At 42.4% G+C, this 9,580-nt stretch overlaps 1 protein-coding gene, 1 long non-coding RNA gene and 1 other non-coding gene across 5 annotated transcripts; 2 read left to right on the top strand and 1 right to left on the bottom strand.

The window, feature by feature from the left end:
- Positions 1–2,011: 2,011 nt before the first annotated feature.
- Positions 2,012–4,541, bottom strand: HSPA2 (heat shock protein family A (Hsp70) member 2). The gene has a single exon (XM_065941079.1). The coding sequence runs from the start codon at positions 4,401–4,403 to the stop codon at positions 2,493–2,495; it is 1,911 nt and encodes a 636-aa protein (XP_065797151.1). The 5' UTR covers positions 4,404–4,541; the 3' UTR covers positions 2,012–2,492.
- A 407-nt stretch (positions 4,542–4,948) lies between these two features.
- LOC136172188 (uncharacterized) lies at positions 4,949–9,491 on the top strand. 3 transcript variants are annotated; one of them, XR_010663969.1, is made up of 4 exons: positions 4,949–4,996; positions 6,506–6,552; positions 7,741–7,831; positions 9,101–9,491. It is a non-coding gene; the product is annotated as an uncharacterized lncRNA (long non-coding RNA). The 3 variants fall into 3 exon arrangements; XR_010663968.1 differs by lacking the exon at positions 4,949–4,996 and adding an exon at positions 5,184–5,288; XR_010663970.1 differs by lacking the exon at positions 4,949–4,996 and adding an exon at positions 5,208–5,858.
- On the top strand, positions 9,073–9,141 carry LOC136172804 (small nucleolar RNA SNORD2). The gene has a single exon (XR_010664138.1). It is a non-coding gene; the product is annotated as a small nucleolar RNA SNORD2 (small nucleolar RNA).
- Positions 9,492–9,580: the final 89 nt, after the last annotated feature.

Genomic DNA, 9,580 nt, shown 5'->3' with positions numbered 1-9,580 from the left:
TTATACATATTTCATTAGCTGTAGTCATGACCACTAGTCCCTAGCATAGTATTACTTTCAAGGGCAAGTGATGTTAATTATTCCTTAAACTGTAATTTAGCCTCATCCTGAACTCAAGTACTTTTTCCATTGTCATTTGACTATGGCTGATCTAACATCTGCTAAAGGGTTCCCATGAGTTATTGAGTTACCAACTTCAACTGACCCTGGAAACATGAATGGCTACTTTAGTGGCTTTTTATCTTAAGCAATATTTAGATCTGGGTAAATTTGAGAAGACAAAATTAAAAGCACTCAAGAGTTTTACAAATTACTTTTCAAAATAACAGAAAATGAAGTATCTACATAGATTGATGTTAGTGTTACAGCAAGTTACCAGAGGTCAGGCTATAGGATCAAAGAGATTACCATTTGGCATTTTTCTGATCCTTTAGAAACTAATATCTTCTAAAAATGAGGTCTAGTCAAACTAATACCAAACTGCACTTAAAGAAAGACCCCCCTATACTTTGTATACTTTGAAGTTAGAGCAAGGGATAAACACTCAATAAAGAACTAACAAAAGGTTAACAGAATGAGTATCATCTTGGTAAAAACTCAGGTGAAACGTCACTCTAAGGCTACTAATTACCTGACTCTTTTAATACCAAGGTAACTTGTCAAATATTTATGCGATGCTATCTGCAATGAAATATCCTTAATGCTTCTTTGCTGAAAACTTTCCACTCTGGCAACAGCACTGAAAAACTCAAGTTGTGTTCACCTTTCAGAATGTAAGGAACAACTACCTTTTAAAAAAAGGTCTATTTTGAAGCAATTTTACAACTGCCTTTTTATCTTCCTCCCCCCACCCAAATGAGACTTGTTAAAAGAAAAAAAAAATCATAGGTACAAAGAGTCAGCGCTTACATGAGAGGACTGTGACCGAAGCTCAATACTTTTAGGCTATTTTGTTCTCTAGTTTTTATATTTCAAAAATTCCTCTCTCTGCTTGATATGAAAGAGTCCACTAGTAAGTTTAAAATTAGCTTCTATATGTCACTGTTATCTTATGAACAACAGGAAGTAAATCTACATCACTTGGAAGGAGATATTAAATTGTCTGTATGGTGAAAACATTAGATTAACTATGCATTTTCCAATCAGCTTTACTCAATTTCTTTCAAATTCTCCTTAAAGAGAATAAATCAGTACAAAGCAGATGAGTCAGTCCACTAAAATATAAACATGAACCCCCCCTCCTTCCAAGGATGTGGATTTTTAAAGCTTAAGCCCAGGATAGTGGATTTCAAAGGGTTATATTTCTATCTGTAACAATCTCAAATTGGAAATATTGGAAAATGAACAAGTTGCATATTGACAAAATACAGGACTATCTTGCAGTTTATCTTTTAAAAAAAGAAATATATTCTAGTGATTTAAGGCAGGTATTGAAAAAGCACTATGATCGTCAAATCAGAACAACAAAAAACTATTATCTTCCTTTACAATCCAAGTAATTTAAGTGCTGAAAACATATTCTTCTTGAATTTGCCACATGCCCAGAATTTGAACTGTTTTACTAGAAAAAGTTGACAAAAGTTTGACTGAATTTGAACTCAATATTAAGTGGCTTTAACCTTTGTCTGTTGGATCTTGTTTCAGACACCTGTATGCAGCAGAAAGCAAACCTGTTTCATATTATGTTAGGTTATTTTCAGAAGACAACTCCTTTTGTTTACAGAAAGAATCTTTGTACTTAACCCTGGAATACAGCTTGTATTTTGCTGGAATATTCAGGTGGATTTTCACTTGAACATTTATGCCAACTCTGGTTTCTGTGTTATAAGGAGGGTAAAGTTTACCCAGATCTTCTCCCCTTAAGTTGCTGGTAATTCAAAGCAGGAAACTCATCTGAGAATTAGATAAGATTGAGTTAGACAAATATCACCTTATACTAATACCTTATTTAGTTAAAGACCCACATGGGTAAAACAGTAAGAAAACAAGATTGAAAACTCCAAGACAGTAATTTTTAGATCAATTTCAGCTTTTTACTTTTAAATCTGTATTTATGCGTTTGCAAAAAGTATGCCTTTCTTTAACATTACTGCAATGTTCACTTTTCAAGTAGTACATACAAATAAGCAATTCAAGCTTCTATGTACTTTATTGTTACCAAACTTCTACAGAACCTGTGTGAAAACTTCAGGTTTCCCGTCTCAAATCTCCATGCACAAACTAAGCTAACCAAAAAACGTTCAAGTCAGCAAACAAGCAAAATGCATTAAAGAGATATCTTAAATAATGTTTCTAAAAAATCAAACTTTAGAACTAATCTTGTATCATTAAACTAAGTTGCTGCACCTTTCCTTTCATATGCATACACCGGTTAAACACTTCCAATAATAGATCTCGTATTTGGCACAAGGACATTTCAAAGAAGAAACAGAAACAAAAGGAAAAAGAAAATAGAAAGGAAAAGAGGTTTTTACGCTGTCTTGAGTGCAGGTTTAGTCCACTTCCTCGATGGTCGGTCCGCCGGATGCTCCTGAACCGCCGCCGCCGCCAGAGCCGCCTTGGTATAGTTTGCTGATGATGGGGTTGCACACTCTTTCGAGCTCTTTCTGCTTGTGTTCATACTCATCTTTTTCCGCCATCTGGTTCCGGTCGAGCCAGTTGATCACCTCCTGACACTTGTCGAGAATCTTGTTTTTGTCCTGATCGCTAATCTTGCCCCTCAGTTTCTCGTCTTCCACCGTCTGCTTGATGTTGTAGGTATAGGACTCCACAGCGTTTTTGGCGGCTACTCGGTCGCGATTGGCCTCATCTTCCGACTTGTACCGCTCCGCCTCCTGCACCATCCGGTCAATGTCATCCTTGCTCAGACGACCCTTGTCGTTGGTAATGGTGATTTTGTTTTCTTTACCGGTGCTCTTGTCGGCGGCGGTGACGTTGAGGATGCCATTGGCGTCGATGTCGAAGGTGACCTCGATCTGGGGGACCCCGCGGGGCGCTGGGGGGATCCCGGTCAGGTCGAACTTGCCCAACAGGTTATTGTCCTTGGTCATGGCCCGTTCGCCCTCGTACACCTGCACCAGCACGCTGCTCTGGTTGTCTGAGTAGGTGGTGAAGGTCTGCGTCTGCTTGGTGGGGATCGTGGTGTTCCTTTTGATGAGAGGAGTCATGACGCCGCCAGCCGTCTCGATGCCCAGGGACAACGGGGTCACGTCGAGTAGCAGCAGGTCCTGTACGTTCTCTGACTTGTCCCCGATGAGAATGGCTGCCTGCACCGCGGCTCCGTAGGCCACTGCCTCGTCGGGGTTGATACTCTTGTTCAGCTCCTTGCCATTGAAGAAATCCTGCAGCAGCTTCTGGATCTTAGGGATGCGAGTGGAGCCGCCCACCAGCACGATCTCCTGGATCTGGCCCTTGTCCAGCTTGGCATCGCGCAGAGCCTTCTCCACCGGCTCCAGGGTCCCGCGGAAAAGGTCTGCGTTGAGCTCCTCGAAGCGGGCGCGGGTGATGGACGTGTAGAAATCCACGCCCTCGTAGAGCGAGTCGATCTCGATGCTGGCCTGCGTGGACGAGCTCAGGGTGCGCTTGGCGCGCTCGCAGGCGGTGCGGAGTCGCCGCACCGCACGCTTGTTGGGTGCAATGTCCTTCTTGTGCTTACGTTTGAACTCCTCCGCCAGGTGGCTCACCATGCGGTTATCGAAGTCCTCCCCGCCCAGATGAGTGTCGCCAGCCGTGGACTTCACTTCGAAGATGCCGTCCTCGATGGTCAGGATGGACACGTCGAAGGTGCCGCCGCCCAGGTCGAAGATAAGCACGTTCTTCTCGCCTCCCGCGCAGCCCTTCTTGTCCAGGCCGTAGGCAATGGCCGCCGCCGTGGGCTCGTTGATGATGCGCAGCACGTTGAGGCCCGTAATGGTGCCCGCGTCCTTGGTGGCCTGGCGCTGCGAGTCATTGAAATAGGCCGGGACGGTGATGACCGCGCTCTGCACCTTGCCCCCCAGGTAGGCTTCGGCAATCTCCTTCATTTTAGTGAGGACCATGGAGGAGATCTCCTCGGGGAAGAAGGTCTTGATCTCTCCTTTGTACTCCACCTGCACTTTGGGCTTCCCTCCCTCGCTCACCACCCGGAACGGCCAGTGCTTCATGTCAGACTGCACTGTGGCGTCCTCGAACTTCCGACCGATCAGCCTCTTGGCGTCGAAGATGGTATTGGTGGGGTTCATGGCCACCTGGTTCTTGGCTGCATCGCCGATGAGGCGCTCGGTATCGGTGAAGGCCACGTAGCTGGGGGTGGTACGGTTGCCCTGGTCGTTGGCGATGATCTCCACCTTGCCATGTTGGAAGACCCCCACGCACGAGTAGGTGGTGCCCAGGTCGATGCCAATAGCCGGGCCGCGGGCAGACATCCTGACTGAAAGACAGGCAAGCGACGTTAGACGAGAACACCTGGGGCAGAAAATCTACGGCCTCAACTAACGGTCACCTAGCACCAGACTCCGCGAACGCAACCAGCGTCTCTCACTCCCCTCCCTCGGCTCCCCACTCTTATAGTCGCCTCCCCGCCGCCTTTTGGAAACTCTCAGAGCCAATCCGCTCTCGGGACCGCCCGCCACAGGCTTGCCGGGATCGGAGTGACCGGCCTGAGGCCCAACAGACTTCTAGATGGATGAGGGGCGGGACTCCGGGCCGCGCTAGGACGCGAGGGGCGGCCGTTATGCAAATGAGACCCCTCCCACTTGTCCAAGGCGGCCCGCCGTCTCCGCGGCCCCAGAGCGGCCTGCAGCTTGGGGGCGTTAGGCTCGCGCCTCAGGCCAGGTGTTCGCGCTTTTTCTCGATCTTCACCTTCCCTGAGGCGGGATTCGTCGAAGTCAGTTGGATTGGCAGGGCACGCAGCCAATGAGTAGCGCGGACCTCCAAGTAGGGCGGGGAGGAAAGGATTGGGGCGTGGCGCTGGGAGGAGTCGCGGAAGCTGAGCCGGGAGAAGAGAACCATCTAGACGGTTCGCTCAGTTCTTAAATCCTAAAATGTCGATCAGTTACTAGTGTCTCGGCCAACCTAGCTCGCTGGGGCGGGGCAATTCGTTCTGAGTTGATGGCACCGAAGAACTAGGGCCAGAGCTGGCTTTTTTCTTCCGCCTGCTTGTGGGCTTTGGCTTGGCGTGGCCTGGGCTTGAGGGCGGCTACGGCCCCGGGGGGAGGAGCTGGGTGGGGTGGAGGAGTGAGAAATGAAGTTTCTAGAATGGGCAGTCGGCGTCCTGTAATTTAATTTTGCGTGCTTCGCAGCGTCTTGGTGTGAGCTTTGGGTATCTTATCTGGCGGGCGGGGGCAGCAGGAGACCGGGAGAGCTACCCGGGAGGCTGACCATTTTTCCCTGCGCGCAGCGGCCTACAGTATGGGAGGGAGGCATGGGCGTGGTTGCAACTCGTCCCCTTTCTTGACCTCACTTTGCGTTTCTCCTGCTTGTCCTACCACTTTAAGCTCCCAAGTTTCATCTCCCTGTTCTCTCGCCACTGCTTTTGTTATTTTCCGTTTCAAGTGCTTTATCCGCCGCTTCGAGTTCTCCGGGACGTCTGTGGTCAAACCCCACACGTTGAAGTATAAAATAACCGGTCTCACGCCTCTCACGATTCTCTTAACCCAGGCGAGCGTAAACTCAGCTGAGTGAGAACTCTCAGAGGAGGTAGATAGAAAGGGGCGCAATTCATTCTGTCGTGTTTAAGAGTAATATGGGATAGGTGATAGAAGCAGGCGCCTATACATGGGCTCCGGAAGGAAGACAGTAAAAAAACAGCGATAACACTTCACCTTATGTTGGGAAGCTGGAGACATTCATTCAGCCTTACCAAGTCCCAGGATGTGAGAGTAAGACTACGAGTGCAATAGTGTGTCTTTATGAGGTTGACAGCTCAATAAAGAGCTAAAAATAGCTCAAGAGAAGTGCTATGGGGAACACAAAAGAGGCAGCGCATCCAGTAGGGGAAACTAATGTTCCCGAGGGCTTCCTGTAAGAGGTGACATGCCAGCCTCTGACCTTTGTCATTCTTTGCATGGGCTGTAGCATGGGCAAAGATGAGAGCAGTGTGTGCTGGGGGCAGCTACAAGTTGAAGGTTGGTGTCAGTACATGAGGAGGGATACAAACAAGAAACAGTCTTTTCAGGTGGACGGGATATGCCATGATCTTTTCCCAGAGGCTATGGGGTCATGGAGAGAAGCATCTTTTGAAGGAAGTTAATGTATGGTTCATATCCAAGTTCTTTGAGACAGTGCTGGAGAAAAGCTTTTAAGAGAAACAAAAGTTATCTATAATTTAAAAATAACATTGACAGAATCCTATAAAGTTAACCAATGGATATTTAAGTTTCTTTTATCTAGTTGTGCATGTAATTTACAATTTTTAAAAGTATATTTGCTATTACTTTGTTAATCTGATTTCACAATTGCCATCTCTTTTTCCATTAAAGAAGTTAAGGAAGAATTTTTAACTAGGAAAACTTTTTTTAAAAATTAGGAATACGAGGATCAAACCAAAAATTTCTATTGAAGTTGCCTTAAATGGTAAGTACAGATTTCTTGATTTTATTCTTAGAAATTTTTGTCTTTCGTGCAGTTTAAAAGGGGAGTTTAGGGAGTTAGCGGGCTGGAGAGCAATACACAGTCTTTATAAAACTAATGATATGTGATTTAGAGATAGGGCCCAACTACAATTGAAAGCAAAAGAGAACTGCGAGAAACACTGACTCTTCAGATCTGTTGTATTCAGTCCTCACAAACTTACCTTAAGCAAAGCAAGATTGTGAAAAAGCAGACATGCCAATTCTTACACACAAAAACCAAAATTAGAGCTTCAGAAGGGAGAGGTTCTTTTGTATAGTAACTATGTACTATCTGTCTGCACAGTTATTACATTTTGCCATCTAACTACCACATTCGTTAGTACAACTTTCTGAAACCACAGTAGCAATTTTGTCTGTATTTTCATTAGCTGTATTTTTTCTGCTCTCACTTTTCACTCAGCAAATTGATGTTTCATACTTTAAATGGCATCCTGAGCTTGTCCCAAAAAGACACAGCGTTTGCACTTTTATTTTATATGAAATAAATTTTTGCAGTTCTGGAACATTATCATATACTGACCTTTCTTGGATTTTTTAATATTTTTCCTCATTTGTATTGATTAAAACAATTCTTTTTTCTATTTTATGATTGTGGCTCATAATTCTTTAAAATTGTGGCACATTAAAAATGATTAAACTTAGCAAACTTAAGATGAAATGATATTCATCAACTTCAGTAATGGTGCGGCAAAACAGGTAAAGCCCTACCTACCGGTGGGAATGCAAATTAGTACAGTCTTTCTGGAGGACTATGTGACAATATTTTTTCTTTACCTTAAATATGACCGTACCCTTCATTTAGCATTACTATGTGGGATTTATCTTAGGGAGATAATGGAGAATGCAGGTATATTATTTATGATAACAGTGATAAAGGGGAAATGGCTTAAATATCTGACAATAAGAAATAATTATTTGACCTATAGTCGTGAATTAAAAATTGTTTACAGGATTTTTAATGACACAGGAAAATGTTTATGGTATAATTAAGTGGAAAAATTAGATACAACAATTTTATATCATCTTATCCTATATGTAGGATAATCATACATATGAGAATTGCATCAAAAAATAGTTATCTCTGGAGGGTGGGATTATCAGTAATTTTTCTAAATTTTCTCTTTAACAGATGATTTTTAAAACTTGGCTATCAGCATTCAACTGAAATACAATTCACAAATCCTACTATTTACATAGAAATTACTACTGATTTTCAACAGGTGAGATCTGTTTGGCAGATTATAAATAATAGGGTGTTTCAAAATATTTTTAAAATCCAAAGACTAAGATTTTACATAGTCTGGATAAAACAAAAACTATATGTGTGTCAAATTTTCTCTGATGAACCCCCCAAACCCAGAAGATTACCTGGAACACAGTAGTAATTCACTTGCTCAGTGTTTATGAAAAGTGATCTGAGACATGTTAAAAACTGGAAATAATAACTTCACTTTTTCCCTGTATAAGAGGAAGATTCTTTGTTTGCCTCTTACATTTCTGTACTAAATAATCCTGCAGAGACCAAAAATTGAAACAAATTCACATCTGAAAATACTTGTACCTAGAGATACAAAGATGAATGAGATGAGGTCTAAAACTGTGTGCTGGTGGTAGTAAGGCCTACCCTAAGGAGATTACCTGAGCAAGAATACATTTTTTCCAGAATTACTAGTAAAGAAATTTACAGATATTCTGAAACCCTCTCATTCCCTACCCAGGCACAAGCTTCATAAAGATTGTGGATTGAAGAGGTAATGTTGCTCTGAACAGAGGAGTGGAGTCAGTAGCAGCCTGTAATTTGAGAACCTATCAGCAAACTGGAGTTCAATTTCTTATTATATTTAAAATCTCTATGAATACTGCCATTTTATAATTCTTAGGATGTACCCAGTCCCAAAACATTTCTCCAATCACCTGTTACTAAAATTTCACCATCTGTTTCTTTGAATCTTAAAACACTCAGTCTTTAAAAGTTCTATTCGAATTGTAGATACACAATAATTGGAATAGGACACTACCTTGCCTTGTATGAAAGGCTAAGGGTCCCAAACCTGGAAGAGAGACTTTTCTAAAAAAGTGAATCTGTGTAATAGCAGACAAACTGTACCTTCTTCAGATTTGTAGAGTGCTAACCTCGAAGACAAGCCTCTTGTAGAATACTCCGAAATAATTTAAAAGAAGTAAAAGTTGCTCAGTTGTGTCCGGCTCTTTGCGACCCCATGGACTATACAGACCATAGAATTCTCTAGGCCAGAATACTAGAGTGCATAGCCTTTCCCTTCTCCAGGCAATCTTCCTAACCCAGGGATTGAACCCAGGTCTCCTGCATTGCAGGCGAATGTATAGTCCATTGGGTTGCAGTCAGACTCGACTGAGCAACTTTCACAAAAGAAGTGAAGGTGTTGTCTTATATATGGAGAATCAAATTCAATACACCATCATTGCTAATACTTATTAACTTCTGTGAAATTATGGCACTTATCTTTCAGAACTTACTTGAAATGTAGAGAAAACTCATTGCTGATCACTTGAAAAAAGAAAAACAATTTTTTAAACTCTCAAACGGAAATTTAACAAAATGAACTACATTGATAAGGTAGCTATTTCTCTGAATAAATTGTTATTTTGAGAAATAGATTAAGCCTCTAAAAGAACTAAATACTATGTCAGTGAATTTTTATAAATAATTACCTATTTTTATATTATGGGGAAACCTAATTTGTTACCATCTGTTTGCCATGAGATAGTACTTTTCTAGTCATTCTGTATTGAAAGAAACCAGGATTTGGAAATAAGAATTTTAGTTAATTCTTTGTGCACTTCTTAAGGTGCTCAGGAATACTATAATTAGCTATATCAGATACTTTATTATTCTGGTATTATAGAATGAAAGGGACAGATAACTTTTCAGTCAAATAATTTTTTAAAAAGAGCAAGGTTAGAAAAGTACAGTATAAAAAAAGTAATAT

Source organism: Muntiacus reevesi, chromosome 7 (assembly GCF_963930625.1).
Source record: "Muntiacus reevesi chromosome 7, mMunRee1.1, whole genome shotgun sequence".
In the NCBI taxonomy this organism is placed as follows: domain Eukaryota; kingdom Metazoa; phylum Chordata; class Mammalia; order Artiodactyla; family Cervidae; genus Muntiacus; species Muntiacus reevesi.
The sequence above is the reverse complement of the archived record's forward strand: the minus strand, read 5'-3'. Positions and strand labels throughout refer to the sequence as shown.

What these genes read in the sequence shown, in the direction of transcription:
- HSPA2 (XM_065941079.1), bottom strand. Translation starts at nt 4,403, where the DNA reads ATGTCTGCCCGCGGCCCGGCTATTGGCATCGACCTGGGCACCACCTAC.